Source organism: Montipora foliosa, chromosome 1 (genome assembly GCF_036669935.1).
Source record: "Montipora foliosa isolate CH-2021 chromosome 1, ASM3666993v2, whole genome shotgun sequence".
Classification (NCBI taxonomy): Eukaryota; Metazoa; Cnidaria; class Anthozoa; order Scleractinia; family Acroporidae; genus Montipora; species Montipora foliosa.
In genome coordinates, this window is record NC_090869.1 from 26413148 (window position 1) to 26433373 (window position 20226).

The following is a 20226-nucleotide window of genomic DNA, read 5'->3' on the forward strand; positions in this document are numbered from 1 at the left end:
CACAGATGAATAATAAAGTAGCTGCTATTTCCAAAATGATGGAATTACCTGGTGATAAATAACGTCGTACGCGTCTTGGAGAGTAAATTTTGACTTTGCATAAACAAGAGTTGGGCGATTGTGATCTGTTTTGACTTCGCTCATTTCATTGTCAAACTTTATAACACTTGACAGAAAAAGAAACTTACAAGAACCCAGTATCTTGCCATCATTTGACACAGATGCTTCACGGTTTGGCTAGTAAACATGCCGCGGAACTTAATCACGGCTCTCGCTGAATTCCGGCCATGTCACTTTCGATTGTGCAATTTACTTGAACGAAGCAAAAATCTCCCAAAATGTTTGTCGCTGATCGTAACTTTTTAATTCTATATTCACGGTTCAAAATTAAGTTGTTTTCATGTCGTAAATATTTTATTCTCGATCGACCGTCCCGGAAACTTCCTTCTGCTCTTCCAAAAACGGTGAATCAATAGTTATTTGCTTTTTCATCGATATTTGTTTTGCATAAAGCAAGCTAACAAAATCTGTACCTTGCTGAGTTCGCATTTGTTAGCGTTAATAGTATTTTCGGTCAGATGCTTCTGTTTTTTTATGAGGGGTTTATTGTTTTGGTCTCCCATCCTAACACTAACCCCGCTGAACAGGGCTTGACCTCAGTTAAGTTTAGTATTAGAAAGCTGTCAGATGCTCAGAGGGCACACTTGTGGTAAAAGAAGTTGTGAGGGAACTTGAAAATTATCAACATGTCAGCCCAGAAGCCAATGTTTCTCGCTTCTCTTTTATTTGTTTTATTCTTCAGAGACTGGAATGCTGTATTTCAATACCACACAATTCAGTGCCTTCTGATTTTCTGTAGCACGTACCACAGGCAACCCAGTGTACGCTTCACGGAAGCATCTCGTTATGTTTAGCATTACATTCATGAAGGTGTTGAGCCGTATAGCAGACATAATCTGAATCACACAGATCACATGCAAAAGAGTAAATAACGCATTGTTGATTTTACGATTGGAGGCTTGATTTCTCTGGGCTTGAGGTCTTGTTGCTATTTTCTACTGATAAAGACCGGTTGTAGTTGCAGTGCATTCTTGATTGAAGGCTTCAGTTGTTGAGGATAGAGCAGATGCGCGATGGATCATTGTTTTGAGCAAGCAATCTTTACAGCGTTTGTCTGTGTGGCTATGAAAATGCAGCAACAAGAAAAGTGTTTGTTGGCTTTCTATATACTTGTGTGTCAATCTTTGTTCGGTTCTTGATTATCTCAATGTCGATAAAGGAGGTCTTGTTATCAATAGGAAGCTCCAGCGTAAAAGACAGGCTGAGGTGGAAGCTATTAACAGTAGTGAGAAAATCAATTGCAGTGTCAGTGCTGGGCATTCTGACCAAGGTATCATCAACATATCTCTTGTATAATATGGGCATCACACCATCGCAGGTAAGCTTGTCTTCAAGATGGCAGAGGAAGACATTGGCCATTAGAGGCCAAGGGGTGAACCCATAGCCCCACCGTTGATTTGTTCATATAGCTGGCCACTGAATTGAAAAAGCTGGTTAGTAGTGGCAACCTTGAGAAGCTTTGTGAGTTGATCCTTTTGCAGGTTAATTAAGGCCATAAGTTTGACCAATCATCGGTAAATGTTTTTTTGACTAAGACGTTGATGATCTCATTTAAAGGGACGTTAGTAAAGAGGGCTGTGACATCATAAGAGACCAATATGTGAGTTGCGGATTTCTTCAGAGAAGCGAATGGCATCGGTAATCGTAATCGACTGTTCCTCTACAAACATTTAATATCCTCTTACGAAATGTTTTATAGCAATTTTGTTATTCTTAAATGTTTCTATAAAAAAATGGGAGTAACCAAATTCACTTTTGAGATTCAAGTAAAGACGAAATATAGGCTGTTTTTGGAGAGCTTTCACATTGCCATGGTAACCTAATGTCACAATATGGGGTGCATTTTCTTAAGCAATAATTGGTGTTCATATGGTACTTTATAATAACATTGCTGTTACATGAAACAATATGGTAGTTATAAACCCATGTAATAAGGTCTCTTAAAAGTGGTGAAACTGGTTCCAGCTACCTTACCTTGAACTACTATGGAAAATGATCGCTATTTTAGGAAAGGTTTTTATTTCTTGCCTTAAATCAACTAAAATAATTATATACTTTATTGGAGTTTTTATGAAACGTGTGACCGTGAATCATTGACAATGCCACGAGATTGTCATTTGGGGTATACAGATACCTTAAAGAAAACAAGTACTTATTACCATATGAAGCCTTGCACAAATATTATGATTGTTCACATTCTGACCACTTGATAAGACCGTGTCTTGTTTAAATGTACTTTCCTGAAAAGGAACCAAAAGAACAATAGTCAATTTAAAAAAGACGTCGATCAATTAATCAGTCAGCAATGAAATAATATTATATGTCCTTTTCCCTTGGGAGTGATTTTACTCGCTAATGGGAGGGCAGTTTAGGAATCAATGGGTTAATAAATTAAATGATTGTACCTATCCTATGGACCCTCAGGAAACTTTATTATCTACACTTATTAGTTCAAAATAATAAATAAATGTACAATGTACTAGAGTTGCTTGTGTAATAATCAACTGAGATGAGCATATACTTACGTCTACTGAGGATGTACTTGGATTTGGATCAGCTGTGAAAAAATAATTATGGATGTTGGAGATAATACAAAAAAACACTCAAAACAGAAAGGGATTTGTTGATTCAAACAGAAAGAATGGCTTTTTCATAACCTCTACATCTGGGCCTAGTTTTTCAAAGCAGGGCTAATAACTATAAGGAGTGAACACAACTCAGAGGTTGCTCAGGTAAATTAAGCAAAGAATGGTGTTCACAACCTTGCTTTAAACAACTCCGCCCAGAATTTTAAATCAAGCTGTACACATACTCGGAGGACTAGGAATATTTCCATCATGGAAAGCAAAATCGTCGAAACCATCATCATCATCGTCATCACTTGATGACATGCCATGAATGAGGTGGATACCCCTGCCACCTTCAGAACTGGCTTGCACAATTCGGGCTTGGCCGCTACGGAAAAAATAAATAAGTGAAGATGATGGTGATTGCTTCACAAGAGTTGCGGATTAGATCCAAAAATAGATAAATGTTCCTGTGAATCTTGGAAAAAAATAGCAACAAATAGCACAACTATATAAATAACTAACTAACTAAATAAATAAACAAGATGCCTCCAAAGGCGTATCCGTGGAATGCAACAGTTGACACAAATTGCCCACTTACAGAAAATGGCGAGAGATTACCAGAAAGATACATCTGTAATATAACTTGAGGTTGTCTGTTGTAAAAACTCATTATTAATGTTACTAAATTTGCAAATGCAAACAAGGAAGCCCTATTTGTGGGTTCTCGGGATACGGGATCTTTCATTTATTTATTTTTTGGAATGAGACTTTATTTAAATCCTACAGTTTTACTTCTTTCCTTAACTACGTTCATCCAAAAATTACAAGATCAGCCTTAAATCATCCGAAAAACTTATTACAGATCACAGTTCAACAACTTATCATCCTGGGCCAGTTGTTCAAAAGCCGATTAATGCTAATCTCAGGTTAAAAATGAACAAACGAGTTTTATTCTCTACCCCCAAATGCTGTTCAAGGCTGATATTCCGTGAAACTTTACATTAGAAGAAGTCAATAAGCAAAGGAAACTTTCACCCAGAAGTTGAAAACATGAAACAAAAGTTTACTCTAATCCTGGATTAAGGTAATCGGCTTTCGAACAACCGGGCCATGTATTCGAATTCCGGTTCCGTAATCCTGGTTTAGTTTCTTGCAAACTGTTTAAATCTGCCGTGGCGAAGACAAGAAGACAACATGTGAACTCCATTTCTCAGAATGCTCAAAAATGTAAAATTCCGTAATTGCGCGTTCTATAGTCCAGTCCAAAGTTCTAGTTTTACAATTCCATAATCTCGATTTCAGTATTAGAGTAACTTGGTACCAAACGTTTCACAATAACTTGAAATCTCTTCAAGGAAAAAGCTTAAATCCAGTAGTCCCGTCTGAGTTGAAATCGCCAAAACTCTTTCTATTATCGATTCAAAACTCAACAAAAGCTACAAGTAGTAAATAGTTCTCACAAACTACAAAAGTTCGTCATGATTCTACACTCGAGCTGAACAAAAAACTATCAAACACGAAAACAAAAAACCCTAGTGATCGCTTCCCGAGAAAACAGTGTCTAGTTACTGCACTACCACACGTACGCAATGCGCTCCTACTTTATAAAATATCCCGTATCTCCTCAGTTCCCCCCCTCCAGCCAAAAATCCCATATCTCCACTATTTTTTTACCTAAGTTTTCCGTGTCCTGATCGCTTTTCGGCCTTTTGGCTAAGATTAGTTTCTCGGCCAATGGCTACGGTCAAGTACACATGTACTAACGTACGGTACTTTTGTCAGTGCCGTAAGGGGCAAGCACAGAACAGTTTCGGTTGTTTAAGAAAAACAGCCGACACTGTTCTGGCACAGAGGGTAGGGTAATGCCCGTGGTTTACCAGGGAGGATGATGAAGATTCGGTCTGATCATAGGTCTGATCGACACATAACTAACAACTGTGGTACACGATATTGTTTTGGTATCGTAAATCATCACAGTGTCACGGTAGATATCTTTGGTAGATACCCCCTGAGAAGACATGTGGTTCAGTAAGGTACTTAACGCAGAACGATTGAAGAAAATAAAAGCAAATCGAGAAACATTTAGCTTCAAGGCTGACAAGTTGATCATTCACAACTTCTTTTTCACCACAAGCTTAAGCGTGTACTCTGAGCTTCTGACAGCTTTCCAAAACCAATTTGCATTGAAGTCAAGCCCTTACTGGCGGGGTTAGTAACTGGATGGGAGACGTCAAAAGATGCAACTTTCTGTCAGGAACATAAGACCAAAAATTCTACTTTAATGCCCAAAAATGCGAACTAAGCAAGGTACAGATTTTGTTAGCCTGCCTTCCCTGTATGCAAAACAAATATTGACGCAAAAGTAAATAAACAATGATATGTAGTTTTAAGGAGAGCAGAAGGAACTTTTAGGAAGTGTCGATCGAGAATAAGACAATTTGCGAGATGAAGGCATCATAAATTTTGTGCCACGAATATAATACAAGTTACCATCAGCGAAAAACTTTTCGGGATATTTTTGTACGTTCAATCTGAGTTCAATTTTCTATCGTACTTCTGGTCGTACAAGTAAAATCACAAAATCGAAAATGACATTGATTTTAGCGGCCGCCTGTGATCAAGTTACCTTGCGTGTTTAATACTGACAACTCACGAAACAAAGGATGCATCAGTGACAAAATGACCGCAAGACACCGGGTTTTTGTTAGTTTACTTTTTTTCTTTCAAGTTTTAATAAAGTTCGACAAGATACATGTGCGAATTTAACACAAAGATCTCAATCGTTGATGTTAGCCCAGGTGTCAGCTGAAGTTAAGCTCCTCCGAATGAGGTTAGTACTTGGATGGGGGACCGCTGCGAAGTCCCCATTACGGACATCAGTAATTCGTTTTTTTAAAACTTGATTTCATTTTTTATTTTGTTTGGCCGTTGAAAGCTATGTTCTTATTTTCTTTCTACGTCAAAACGGCTGAACAAACCGGTTCCCAAGAAATATTAGAGTATTCGTGCTATGCAAAATACTTCTAATGAAGTATTCGTTCTGTGCAAAATACCGTAATGTTCACAGCGGAACACACAAGTATAAGTACGCAGCAAGATCTAGAATTAACGTAGAAAATTCTTCTTACCTTTAAAGCTTGTCTTTTTCAAAGAAAAACATCCGTCCACTTTATCGAATATTTTAATACTGTGTCAATCATGGCCGGCGGAAAGATTCCACAATAAATAATTGCTTTCCTCACCGCATTAGAACTGTGTCGCGGTGGCCGAGTGGTCTAACGCGCGCACATGATCGCGAAGCGTAGAGAAAATATATGGTTTCTAAATGGGACAGCGAAGTTCGGATATACTAAAGGTTATAAAGTAAAATTCACCCGATCGGAGCCTAATTCAATATCCGTGGGGTATGCACATTTGTGACTACCAACAAAAAAAGGAAATTTGTGACCAGCCCGGATTTAAGACGTGGTATGCCTTCGGCATTCCACGTAATAAATAAATAAATGAGTAAATATAATATTGAACACTGCCTTGTCTGCCTTTGCTTCTTGTTCGTGTCTTTTGAAGTAGTCATCCATTAATGACATGACAAAATTCATACCCGTGAGTGTCGAGAGACCAAAAACATGAGGAAGACCCCCTGAAGCACTACCATCCATTACTTCAGAAGGAGGAGTTATCCTTGGTTGTACAAAGGATTTTACCTAAAACCATTGCAGATTCAGTAATACAAAAGGGTTCGAGACTCGCACATCTTTACAGTCTCCCAAAAACCCATAAGAAGAAGTTAGCCATGCATCCAATACTATCTGCCACGGGAACATATAATTACAAGCCTGCAATGTGGCTGGATGAGAAACTGAAACCCTTGTCCATCAAGCATTGCAGAAAGAGCCTTTCAAAAAAGCTGGTTTAATGAAGAACACAGTCTCAACATCACGAAGTCGGATTTGATAGAGCTGTTGAGAATTGCCACCAAACATCAACTCTTTCAGTTTGAAGGAAATCTGTACCAACAGGTGGATGGTGTTGCTATGGGTTCGCCTCTGGGACCCCTAATGGCAAACGCCTTCATGTGTAATATCGAGAAACAACTGGAAACAGAAAACAAGATGCCTGACATCTACAAACGCTACGTTGATGATACACTTAGTGTAATGACTGATGTTGAAACAGCTTCAGAATTCCTAACGACGTTGAACAACAGTCATCCTTGGAGTCATCAATGGAGCTCGAAGAAAACGGCAAGCTTCCCTTTCTGGAAATGGAAGTAATGAAGAATGGATGCCTGCTAGACGCAAACGTGTACAAAAAACCGATGGACAGTGGGCTACTGTTATACTACCACAGCCACGTGGATGGGAGATGCAAACGCTCACTACTGAACACCATGCTTAACCGTGCATTTAAGCTCTAATCTACATGGAAGTTTTTTTCACGAGGAATGTGAACGCCTACCATTCGCCAATTCATCGATTGAAAAGTGTCTGAAGACTCACATACGCAAGTATCTGAGAAGCGGGAAGCTCCAATCAGAATCACGCTGCCCTTTAAAGATCAAAGATCTGCAAACGCAGTACGCAGACAACTTGGTGACCTCAGTCGAAAGGTCAATGAAGATATTAGCCCAGTGTTCACAAGTCGGAAGATCAAGGATGAAATCAAAGTAAGGGAAGACAAGCCACCCCTGGTGAATCAGCAATGCGTGGTGTATTATGTTAAGTGTGGCCTGTGTGATGCAGGATATGTCCGTTATACATGCTGTAAGGCTGTTATAGCCGGGGAGTGGGTTGTGAGGCTGGCTTCTCACAACCTCTCGAAATGCTCCCAATGGCATGCGACTCTAAGAGCCTCTGTCAGCTGAGTCCAACTTCTGGCCTCCGTGTGGTGGAACTGGCACCACCGACAGGAGAAGGGGCAAAGGCAAAGCCACTGGCGCCTTAAAACCAGTTGCCCAGGGTAGATGGGGCTCTTAGCCTGTGAAGGCAGCCCATCTAGGGGAAGGTAAACCCTGATTTCAAACCTCCGCTGCCTTGCGGCTATACCTGATCTCAGGAACGCTTCAGGAGTAAACCTCGAGAACAAATCCGGAGTGGAGCCCCTACGGCCGATGGCAGGTGCTCAGCACTTCCTTCCGGCAGCTTCTGCAGTGGAACTAGCCCCAAGTTGTATTGGTTCTTCCTTTCCCTTGAACCCAGCCAGTGACACCGAGAGGGGGACACTGTTGTATGGGCAGCCCAGCGTCTCCTTATCTTCCTGCCCAGGCCTTAGCACAAACTGGAGAGGGCATTCCAGTGGTGTCGCAAGACTCTGGCACAACACAGGATGAGGCAGTCTACCGGTTCTAAGCTCCAACTGATTGGCGTAAGAAGGAGCACCAGAGGTCTCGTCCGAGTGTGGGAGAAGCCCCTACAGCTTCATTGGGTGGTTACCGCCCGCCTCAAGCTGGGCAGCCCCCAGCCAGTAAGGTGCCGCCCCCTTATTGCTTGCCTGCTCTACTGGGTGCGTAGGGCTTAGGGGACCCTCCGGACAAGCAAGCAAGTACTTGCACCAAGAAGTCAAAAGCGAAAAACTACGAAGACTCCAGCTCTTCAAATCGCAAGCTGGAACATTCGCACCATGTGCCCTGGTCTCTCTGCTGACCTTCAGCTAATGGACGACTCCTGCAAGACCGCCATCATCAACAAGGAGCTGGCACAACTCAACATCGACGTTGCCTGTCTCCAGAAAACCAGGCTGGCCGAAAGTGGGAAAAAGACTACACCTTCTTCTGGCAAGGCCTGGCCCAGGACAAGCCAAGGCAGCACGGCGTAGGCTTTGCCGTGAGGAACTCGCTGATTGCCACCACAGAAATCCCCTCCGGAGGGTCATCTAGAATTCTTCCCCTTCGCATGAAAATGTCGGTGGGCTTTGTGAACATCATATCCACCTATGCCCCGACTCTGACCTCCACCCCAGAAGCCAAGGATCAATTCTACAAGGCTCTGCAGGAAACACTATCCAGAGTCCTAAGTTCCGAGGACATATATTTGCTAGGCGATTTCAATGCACGCATTGGGACCAACTGGCAAGCGTGGCCTTCCTGCCTCGGCCACTTTGGGGTCGGCAGGATGAATGAGAACAGGCAGAGGTTGCTTGAACTCTGCTGTCACCACTGCCTCTGCATCACCAACAGCTACTTTAAGTGTAAGGAGCTGCACAAGTGTCTTGGAGACACCCTCGGTCCTGCCACTGGCACCAGCTAGACCTTGTCATCACTAGGAGAGCAGACCTCAGCAGTGTCCTCCACACAAGAAGCTATCACAGGGCTGACTGTGACACGGACCACTCGCTCGTTGCAAGCAAGGTCACGCTGAAGCCCAGAAAGATCCACCACGCCAAGACCAAGGGTCGCCCCTGCATCAACACCTGTGGCACTTCCGACCCCGTTAAGGTTCAGAGCTTTGCTGACAGCCTCCAGGAGAAACTTACTGCGCAACCAACAACCAGCAACCCGGATGCCAAAGGGTCTCACCTCCGTGATGCCATCTACAACTCAGCCATGGCTGCATTTGGCAAGAAAGAATGCAGCCAGTCACAGAGGCCAAGAGGAATGCGATGCTGGCTCATAAGCAGAACCCTTCCCCAAGCACACGTGACGCCCTTCCGGCAGCTAGGAGCAAGGCCCAGCAGACCGCCTGCCGCTGTGCCAACAAGTACTGGCAGAACCTATGCACCAAAATTCAGCTAGCAGCAGACTGTGGCCACGCAAAGGGGATGTATGAGGACCTCAAAACTGCCACCAGCCCTACGAGCGCCAAAACAGTCCCACGCTCAAATCAAAGACTGCCAAGGTCATCACTGATCAGAGCATGCAGCTGCAGCGTTGGGTGGAGCATTATCTCAAGCTCTACTCAACCCAGAACACCATCACAGACACTGCCCTCAATACCCTGCCTGGGTTGCCAGTCACAGAGGAGCTTGACCGACACTGGAAGAGCTCAGCATAGTGAATGCAACAACTATCGCGGCATCTCTCTTTTGAGCATCATTGGCAAAGTCTTCGCTCGGGTCACCTTGACCCGCCTGCAGAGCCTTGCTTCGCAGGTCTACCCCAAGTCACAGTGTGGCTTCAGAGCCGCGAGGTTCACAGTGGACATGATCTTCTCCATCCGTCAAGAAGCGTCAAGAGCAGCAGCAGCCACTGTTCCTCGCCTTCGTGGACCTGACCAAAACTTTTGACTTGGTGAGCAGAAGTGGGCTCTTCCAGATCCTCCAGAAGATAGGCTTCCCTCCAAAGCTCCTGGCGATCATCACTTCCTTTCACTAGGACATGCAGAGTACAGTCTGCTTCGATGGAGCCACCTCCAATGCCTTCGCAGTCAGCAGTGGAGTAAAGCAGGGCTGTGTCCTTGCTCCAACCCTGTTCGGGATTTTCTTCTCGATGCTGCTCCAGTATGCCTTTGTAGACTGTACAGAAGGTGTCTACATCCGGATCAGGTCAGATGGCAAACTCTTCAACATCGCCAGACTCCGCGCCAAAACCAAAGCTTACGTGGTGCTCATACGGGAGCTGCTGTTTGCAGACGACGCTGCTTTAATATCCCACAGCGAGGAGGGCCTCCAATATCTGGTAGACAAGCTGTTCCATGCCTGCAAGGAGTTTGGGCTAACGATCAGCCTTAGGAAGACCAACATCCTGGCACAAGGTGCTGAGTCCCCCCAGTCATCACCATCGACAACCCGGAGCTGGAGGTTGTGGACACCTTCACCTATTTAGGCTCCACCGTGTCAAGCTTGACTTCGCTCGATGCTGAGATCAGCTGCAGGATCGCCAAAGCAGCTGCTGTCATGGCCAAACTCAACAAGCGAGTGTGGGGCAATGACCTGTTGAGCGAAAGGACCAAGATGTGCGTCTACCAAGCTTGTGTCCTATCGACTCTGCTTTATGGCAGCGAGTCGTGGACTTGTAACCTATGCCAGACAAGAGTGGAGACTCAACGGGATTCCACCTCCACCGCCTTTGGCACCTGCTGCACATCAGGTGGCAGGACACAGTCACCAACACCGAGGTCCTGGAGCGCGCTGGCTCACTGAGCATGCCATCACTGCTCATTCAGCGACGCCTTCGATGGCTCGGCCATGCACATTGCATGGAGCCTGATTGCCTGCCAAGAGAAATCCTTTATGGAGAACTGCCGGAGGGCGTCTGTCACCTGTGTCAAACGCTGCTGTGCTACAAGGACGTCATCAAGCGAGCCTTGCGATCTGCACTAATCGACACCAGTGCACGGGAGGACATCGCCAAACACAGAGATACATGGCAGCAAAGTGTCAAAGCGGAGGTTTCAAAGGTGGAAGCGAATGCTAGAGTCCAGGTTACATGCAAGAGAGCAGCGAGGAAAGAACGCGCAGCCTCTGCGTGCGTTTCCACAAGGCACGTCTGTGCCACCTGCAACAGAGACTGCCACTCCAGGATCGGGCCACATAGTCATACAAGATCCTGCCCAAATCCCTAGCGCTAACCATCGCCTCTTAAAGAGGATGCCACTATTGAAAAGCCAACACCAACTGAGGAACACAAAGGATCAGCAGTCGGAAATCATCTCAGAGAGCAACATGATTTGGAACTGGACGACATTGCACAAAGTTTTAGAATTTTAAGGAAATGTCAAAACAAATTTGATTGTCTTATTTTCGAAATGTTTTTTATCAAAGATCTAAAACCAATGCTAAACAAACAGTATGATTCCATCTGTGCTAAATTATTTGTTTAGATCAGGTTATAAAAGCTCATTGTTGTTTATTCTTCTAATTAATTTATGTCCCCCATTTTTTACAAATATTTTATCACTTATGTTACACACTTTACTGCCTTTTTAGTGATCATGGTATTTTTAAAACTATTTTTAATTGATGCTAATTTACTTGTATATTGTAACTTGCACTTGAAAACGACCTCCGGAAGGTCGAAATGTCATAACTTTCTATCGTTAGTTTTTATCACAAAATCAATTAGCTTCTGTTTGGTATATTAATAACAATGTGTGACGTCACGAAAAACAGCGTCTTTGTTTTCAAAACAATGTGCAATAATCTATGACCCCTATGGTCCTGCTGACAATCTCAGAGAGGAAAATATTTACGTCTAGCCCACTTACTCAGTCAATAAGTACACAGAATCAGTATTAGTGGCAAAACTACGACAACAGTCTCTAATAGCATTTAATTTATTACGTGTGGACAAATTATTTTCGGTTAGACCTCTTATAAACACTATTGGATGCATGACGTACCAATAATATAATTTATTGATCACGATGCAGTTGAACTCGAACTTAAAGTTTATTCGCTTTACGCTCCAGGACACCAGATCAGGCAAAGGATGTTATGGAATAAGTTACATAACAAAGCATGATAAAAAATCAGCTAGTTGTCCATTCCATGCCATTAGTTGTACTATCAGAGAAAACGCAAAGTAAATAGTCAAATTTTCTCCAAAGTAATATCCCTTAACATAACTGCACAATATTCAGAAATTTACTGATTGTTTGGAAGACGCTGCGCCCCTTACCTGCGCAGAAGAAAGGCCAGAACGCTCACAAGGTCTGACTCGTTATCACTTTCCGTGTCTTCACTGACAGTTGAATTCGATTCCTCGCGCTCTGAATTATTGGAACGCGCTCTTTCGCCATTCGAACGACGGGTGTGTCTGCTGCCCATAATCCACCAAGGTAGGAATGCTTCAAAGACAAGATTACTCTAATTTTGTAGCAAAACAGCTGCTAACCACACAGTGTTTTGACTTCGGTATGAGAAAGCCGCTGCAGCAAAACAAAACTTCGCTATCGCGCATGACTCAAAAAAGAAGCGAAAAGGACTGGACCGTTTATCGAGGATCCAATATGGCGAATAGGTCGATATCGAGAAGGTCGACAAATAAATGGTCAATTGATTTGACTAGTAGGTGAGATCGCTAGACATTTTACACTACGTTTTTTTAAAAATAGTTTTTGGTGCTAAATGCTTTGTAATTAAATCGTAATAACTTTATTAGTACCATTTCCGTGATGATTTCTTGTTCATTGGTCTTCCACCCTCAGTTCCTGTGAGAACAGAATAACCCAGAATAAGAATTTGATAGTTTTTATATTCACTATGCTTTCTTTTTTATGCTCCTAGACCGCGGTATGTTCCCGATAGACAGTTTGTTCAGCACAATGATTTACCTGATCCAGTTGGCTTCACAGATCAGAGATTACAGCATGTGGTAGGTGAACTAAATGTACTATTTTGTATACCAGAATAGACGCCTGGAGGTGGGGTGGATCGACGTAGGCATTAAGATTTTTTGTAGTGATAATCACAGTCTGTTTTAAGTGGCAACGAGGGAAGCTAGAATTTGAATAGTGGAGTGGCAACTACACAAGGAATTATCTCACATGAAGTAAATTAAGAAACTTATCAGGGGTGAGCCCTGTGAGGCTATGTAATTTGGGCTTGTCTTTCATATACCGGATCCGAAATAATGGAAATGGGCCCACACAAGGACAGAGAAAAACTCTGACCAGGGTGGGAATTGAACCCACGACCTTCGGGTTAGATCACCGCTGCTCTACCAACTGAGCTACAAGGTCAGACGGAAGCAGGCTGTGGGAACTGAAGATGTTAAAGTCACAGCAATGAACATGTAAAAGTACAAAGAAGGATTATGTTTTTGCAAACGTTGGCTGTGCAGCACTTATATTTGAACAGACTTAACTGATTAAAGTGTAATGTGAAGTGCTAGTTTTCTACCCCATATGAACCATGTGAGTGTTAGCCCTACTAATGGAAATGGGCCCGCACAAGGACAGAGAAAAACTCTGACCAGGGTGGGAATTGAACCCGCGACCTTCGGGTTAATTAGATCACCGCTGCTCTACCAACTGAGCTACAAGGTCAGACTGGAGCAGGCCGTGGGAACTTCGGGAAAATTGACATTAGTCTAGTTAGTTGAGGTATGAAAATCATGCCATACAAAATATTTCCTGCCATATGAACAAGTGAAGCTATTGATAGTTTTGAATGCAGAGCATGTATCTTGGTTTCCAGTGGTAGAAACTATTGTCATCCTATTGAGTCAAAAGCTTTTTCGGTCCTGTTTCTCCAACAGAGATGTCACTTGCATGTTAGGTTTCCTTTATTAAAAGTAGTGAACAATTTTTCTTCTACAACTGTATAACAAATTTGGAGGGGGGGGGGTGGGGGAAGGTGTCAGAGAATTTTAGGATGAGTTCTGGGGGAGGGTCAAATCATTTCTATTCGTTACCAAGTGAGGGTCATTTTATTTTCACCGCTTTACTGATCTTTACCCCCATCCCCCATTGCAATTTTCTGACAAGTTCCTGATCATCAAAGATGACGATAAGAGTCGCTCTACATGTTATTGGGTCACAATCATTGTCAATGCTATGATTGGCTGATGTTTGTTCACTTTCTCAGGTTTTTATTTTTTAGTCGATCCTCTAAGAGTCACAGAAAATGGGATTGAGGGCAGTGAACAATGAGAAGGTTATTATTATTGGAATTCGGACGTCAGAGTCTGGGAATAAACAAAAAGTGAAATCATGTTGGATGTCATATGCAACTCAGTGAACTGGCTTGATTTGTAAATGCTAAGCTATGTACATCTGCATAATTCAAGTCATACCAATGAACTGACTCCATATACATGTAACCTTTTGGCTTTATGTTGTGTATTTTGTAAACCCTAACTCCATCAGCATCTCTGTTTGAATTCTCTGATTGCTGATTTATCTTTCCTCAGGAGTGTCGAGATGTCAACAGCACCCATTTAGTAGCAAAGGTATGTTTTGACTGAATGCCACATTCTTCTCACTACAGTCTGTAGACGTATCAACATTGAGCAATTCCCGCAATGTTATAATCTTTTATCATGGTTTGAAAGTTTCTTAAGCAAGTAGTACCAAACCAAACCTGGTTGAGCTGACGACATCTTGTTTGTTTGGTTAACCATGCAGACTATATAAGAACTTTTACTGAATTTGTCCTTTACAAGAAGACTGATGTGAAGGTGTCATTCTAACTGAGGACTCAGCACCTTCATTTTTGACATATGTTTAACCCTTTCATCCCCGAAATGGTCCCCCATTGATGAGCAAAACTGTCTGGTGCTAGACAGAGTAATATCTGTACATTTAGGTGTCATTCTTAGGAGGGAACAGGAAAGGAAAGGAAGTTTATCCCATTGACTCCTGGGGTTTTCCCTGGCCGGTTTTGTCTGGTTCAGGCGTCAAAGGGATAATTATTTAAGTGTCAAGTTTTCTAGCGCTGAAGCACTAATTGGGAAAAATGAAAACTGAAATCAACAACTCGACGCAAATCAAATCAAATGTCGGTTTTATGAGGAGAGGGGAAAAACCTCTTGGTGCAGAGAAGAGAACCATCAAATTCAACCCTGAGTCTGGGAATCGAACCTGGGGCCCACATTGGTGGGAGGTGAGTGCTCTTGCTGCTGCCCCTTTGTAACAATGAACTGACTTGACTTAGGTTATTTGTTGATTTCAGTTTACAGTGTGCTCAATTAGTGCTCTGGCACTAGTAGACTAGAAATTTTTTTTTTTCCTTTTTATTTATCAAGCAAATCCATTGGCAGTACTTTTTGAACTGATTCTGCCTGTTCTTATTTCAGAAATCTTGGGACATTGCTCTTGGGCCATTCAAGCAGATCCCAATGAATTTGTTCATTATGTACATGGCTGGTAACTCAATTTCCATCTTCCCTATTATGATGGTTGGAATGATGTTCCTCAGGCCAGTCAAGGCACTTTTGGCCATTAAATCAAGTAAGATGCGTTACTTTGAGAGTTTGGCTAAGGATCCTATTGTAATTTCAGTCATAACCATTACAATTTCCTCAATATTGAGCATTAACTGCTTTATTTTTCACCAATTATTGTGTAGGGTTGTAATTGGACAGTTGGCTGTAATCGGATACCTGTAATTGGACAGTTGCATCAGCCAATCATATTAAGCAATCAACTTAATCCACCAATCTTGAAAAGAATTTATCACAATAACTATAGTAACAACCACTTAACCTACCATATCAGGAGCTTTAAAAACATGCTTCTCTCCAGTCAAGTTTGAGGCTGAAGCCAAGTTCAAAATAATACTGAGGAAGCGATTGTCAGTGTCAGTTTTTGCGACTGTTAACTCTTGGTGCACAGCAGACTTTAATAGAGCGGTTTTCAATTGTGTCAAAAGTAATTAGCGAATTGCTTTGGTTTTGCGTTATTTCACTCAGTGATTGGTTCAAAGTTCTCGTGCCACTTTCACAACCAATCGGAAGTGCAACCAAAACCAATCATGGCTCGCACGTGCACATTTTCCCGCACTTTGTGTCGGCTACGTGTAATTACTTCAAGTTTTGATTGGTTTACTGGATTGTCTCCATCCTTTTTGAGTGGCCAAAGTAATTACTTTGGTTTTGGTTTTACAACATTCAATTGAAAACCGCTCTATACACACTATAGAGATAATGGAAGCACTTTAGCAGACTTTTGTTGTATGTCTCATGCTAAAGTTTCTTTTTACACAGCTTTCGTATCCCTTGAAGGAGAACATGACCATGTTATACTTCAGAAGTTCTTTTATCTCCTTGGAAACTTGTCATTGGTGGCTCTAGCGCTGTATAAATGTCATTCCATGGGGCTCTTGCCCACGGCCACATCAGACTGGCTGGCATTCATGGAACACAAGATGGTAAGTTTATCATGATACAAAAGCTTATGAAGGTCAAGGAAAGCATTAGTGTTTTAATGAGGAAAAAGTTAATACCAGATAATTTATAAAGAAAGTAACCTTGCTTTCCCACAATAGCTGGGTGTGTTCCATGACAAAATTTGATCACAAATATTTTTACGATACTAAAATGATAGCATACTCATCAGAAGTAAGAATGCGAGGAGAAAGTATGGGGATTATGTACCTGTATTCTGCATAATAAACTGCATTCTTGTTTATTGTTGTTGGAAGCTAGTGAGTGAGTGTCAACATTACTTTCCTTCTTGATCCAGCTCTATGAGGCCAAACTTGTCAGTTTGATTTAATTGCATGAGACTGTCAACCATAGCTCTCCTGTCTTTTAATGAAAGATAATCTTACAATTATTTATTATTTAGCAATTATTGAATGAGGCTGAGTAGGATATGAAGAATTCTGCAGGTTGAGGAGGGTGTTATCCACCAAGGCCGAAGGCCGAGGTGGATAACATCCTCCGAGATCTGAAGAATTCTTCATATTCTACGAAAGCCAAATTCAATAATTGCTGTATTATTCATTCAAAATATTTTCAAACTCTTAAAGGAGAAAATGAGCTTTATTTTTAACAATTTCGCACCCTCCAACAAAAATAACACAATCTCTATAACACAATAACTAAAATCTGTCAAGTGTCACTCTCAGGGGGCAATAGGGACATTTCATGCATATTTTCAAAGTTTTCACAAAATTCATAACAATGGCAATTTGAAAATAGTGAAATTAATCCTTTATTGCACAAGGGCATGTTTTAAAACGCTGCGACAATCGTAAGTCATGTCGTAGGCCTGTCGTGAGCTTGTCGCATGCAACAAAAGTCGTACCATGTAAATCGGCCCTAATAAAAATTATTATTTTCTACTGATGGGATGGTCAAATCAGAATTAAAAATAATGGCCAGGGGTGGATGGTAGTGGGAAAGTTACTGCCTGTTGATTGCCACCCACATACTTTTTTCACTTCATTGACATCTTATTACAAGTACAGTGCAGTATTTACTGTTGAACAGTAATGCTTAAAACTGCCTACTGCTTAGCAAAATGTTGAATCGTACATTATTCTCTCATGAAGTTCACTTCTTATAGAGTGAAAATGAACTTGTCACAACCAGCTTTAATTGAGTGTTGAAAGTAATTAGCCAATTGCTTTGGTTTTGTATTACTTCACTCAGTGATTGGTTCAAATTTCTCGCGCCACTTTTTCAACCAATCAGAAGGGAAACCAAGAACAATTGAGGCATGCGCGTACACATTTTTCTGTGCTTTGTGTCGGCTAGGTGTAATTACTTCCTTTTTGGTTTTATGACACTTGATCGAAACTCGCTCTAAAGGGCTTTGATGGCTTAGTTGGCAGAGTTGTACAGTCATGGGTTTACATGTAAGTCCTTTCAAGGCTGCTTACTTTCCAGGCTTCTTCATGACTGCCTTACATGCAGGTTGCTTCCTTGACCTTATAACTGGTTTGTTGAACGAGAATGATAAACCATGGAGCCCATTTCACAACTCTTCATGTGTCCATAAACTTGAGAGGACAAGAGAAATCACGCACTGTTAACAAAGTGTCAAAGCTAAAATCCCTGTTGTGGTGGTCTAGCCTTTGCAGTGCACCATCATTCTAGATGATAATTATTATCACGCATGGGGATGGGTGTTTGAAATTGTTTATAGGAGTAGAGACACTTGACAAAAGAAGTGTGCCATTATCAACTTGAGCAGTTTTTTAAAAGGAGAAACTCCTTACCTTTCCTACTACATGTAGTAAAAAAAGCCCTTGCATGCACTCCACTATAAATTTGCTAGCACGACCTACTCTAAATAACAAAGTTTAATGGTTTAATCAGATGAGGCAGTCAACATGAACAAAAGTCTCCTTTGCTAATGGTTTTTGATGTACCCTTTGATTGCATTTGCCTCTGTGGAGTTATTCAACTTTCGTGTAATTATCAAGGTCATTGACTCATAGCATGGTACATTTTTTTTCTTGTAGAGAATGGAGTATAGTGGAGGTGGATTCATTCTCTAGTATCAAAGAGATCTGTCTAACAAAGAAGGACCCTCTAACTGATCCCATGCAATATACATGTATATAGTAACTTTTCATAAACTGGAGCAGGTTGACAATAGAGACTTTAAGATCTTCAACGGCAATGCTGACAAAAATGTCACCTCAAAATGTAATTTTGCAGTATCGTAAGTCAAAATGTGATATTGTTTTGTGGGGTTGCCATTTCTAAAACTCTGTAATATTAACTACACAGTTTGGACAACACATGTAAATGGATGAATGATTCTCTAGTTGTCTTGGAATTTTGTTGATATCAACCCTGTAAAAAAAGTTACCCAAGTACCGGTATCATGTTGACAGCTCTTAAGAACAATGAATTATTCTTATTGTAATTAACAAACAGCAGTGATAATAGTGCACCATGATTGTTTATTATGTCTGGTGGGGCTTGCTGGAACCCTAGAAACACACACTGTCTTCAGGGATCGTGTTAACGCAGAAATCGTGCATTTTTACACAAATGAAATCCAAAAAATGCATCATTGAAATTTTAATGTGTCCCAGGACGCAAGGCACTGACTTAAATAACTCACACAACTTGCTTTGATTTATCAGTATATTCTGTTGTTTGTAAAACTGTTGGAGCGATCTGTGCTCATAATTGAAGTTCTAAGAAATGGGGTTTAAAACATCTAAAAAGGTTAAAACTAAATTTTCGACCGCCTTCTGTGGTCTTCTTCAGAGGAATGTACTCTGCAAGTCACTGAATGCAAATATATAGCAAAAGACGTCACTGTTCGTTGCTCTTAAGGGAGGAAACCAGTAATGCGTAAACCCTTGGGAAGGGTGCTCTTTCATTAACAGAGTTCTTGTCCAGGAATGAATGTAATGGCTCTAGAAAAAGCCTTTGTCGGCCGGTCCTATGCATATGCGTCAATATTAATTCCAAGTTGGTTACTCTCTTTTCCTCATAATTTAAAACATACTCTTTTTCTCGCAGAGGGTCGCCAAGATATTGGGACCCCAATTTGGCCGAACGTGTGGGTCCCAGGACCCAAATTGAAAAATCCTAGTGTCATCCCTGGTCTTTGCTTATTTCACCCACAAATAGTTGGACTTTCAAGTCTTCTCGGATAAGGACTGTAAACCGTAGGCCCTGTCTCACAAATATCTTCCATGTTCATAACCTCCCTGCGGGATGTTGCAGTGCGATGCGCCTTACCTTGGCCACCTAACAAAGATTTTTACAAATTTTCTGCCAATCGAGATGTGTGTATTTGATTGACAATCACGTCTCCTTGCAAATTTTGTACAGTTGTAAGTTGAACACCGCTGTATGGGTTGTTGAGTTGACGTATTTACACGTAATTGTCAAATATGAAAGTTTGTTGGGTGGCCACGGCAAGGCGCGTTGCACTGTAAAGAACCCACACAATATTCGAGAAGAGTAGGGGATGAAGTTCCCGGTGTTGTGGCTGCCCTTTGTGAATGTATGGGTGCGCGGGTATTGCAGGTCCACATCAGCTGAATAGCTGCCAAAACTTCAACCTGCTTAAACAAATAAATAACAAACAAACAAACACAAAAAAAAAACAAACAATCCAATATACCAAGACTAAAAAAAAAGCGGTAAGTATTGAAAACTGTTGTTTTCTTGTTTTTGAGGTTTTTAGATATAGAAACTTCTGTTTAATTAGGAAGTAGTAAATATAACAAAAAGTTAGCTTTG

The 20226-nt window shown here is 41.6% G+C and overlaps 2 protein-coding genes across 2 annotated transcripts in view; one reads left to right on the plus strand and one right to left on the minus strand.

Annotated features, from left to right (window-relative positions):
- Window positions 1-12392, minus strand: part of LOC138011957 (DDB1- and CUL4-associated factor 11-like) — a 17019-nt gene extending 4627 nt beyond the window's left edge. The window contains exons 1-5 of the mRNA XM_068859118.1: window positions 12244-12392; window positions 2933-3075; window positions 2646-2677; window positions 2280-2360; window positions 867-956 (exon numbers count right to left, since the gene is read on the minus strand). Of these exons, the coding sequence (XP_068715219.1) occupies window positions 867-956; window positions 2280-2360; window positions 2646-2677; window positions 2933-3075; window positions 12244-12392 (495 nt within the window). The remainder of the gene's footprint in view (window positions 1-866; window positions 957-2279; window positions 2361-2645; window positions 2678-2932; window positions 3076-12243) is intronic.
- Window positions 12393-12409: 17 nt separating this feature from the next.
- Window positions 12410-20226, plus strand: LOC137995290 (ER membrane protein complex subunit 4-like). Its single transcript, XM_068840866.1, has 6 exons — window positions 12410-12636; window positions 12852-12939; window positions 14479-14517; window positions 15364-15517; window positions 16273-16436; window positions 18480-20226. Exons 1-6 carry the CDS (start codon window positions 12410-12412, stop codon window positions 18513-18515), a joined length of 708 nt encoding a protein of 235 aa, XP_068696967.1. The 3' UTR covers window positions 18516-20226.

Excerpts from the sequence above, each read along its gene's own strand:
- LOC137995290 (XM_068840866.1), top strand. The coding sequence starts at position 12,410 with ATGCTTCAAAGACAAGATTACTCTAATTTTGTAGCAAAACAGCTGCTA. Across the intron at positions 14,518-15,363 it reads GCACCCATTTAGTAGCAAAG|AAATCTTGGGACATTGCTCT; the intron begins GTATGTTTTGAC and ends TTCTTATTTCAG. Across the intron at positions 16,437-18,479 it reads CATTCATGGAACACAAGATG|AGAATGGAGTATAGTGGAGG; the intron begins GTAAGTTTATCA and ends TTTTTCTTGTAG.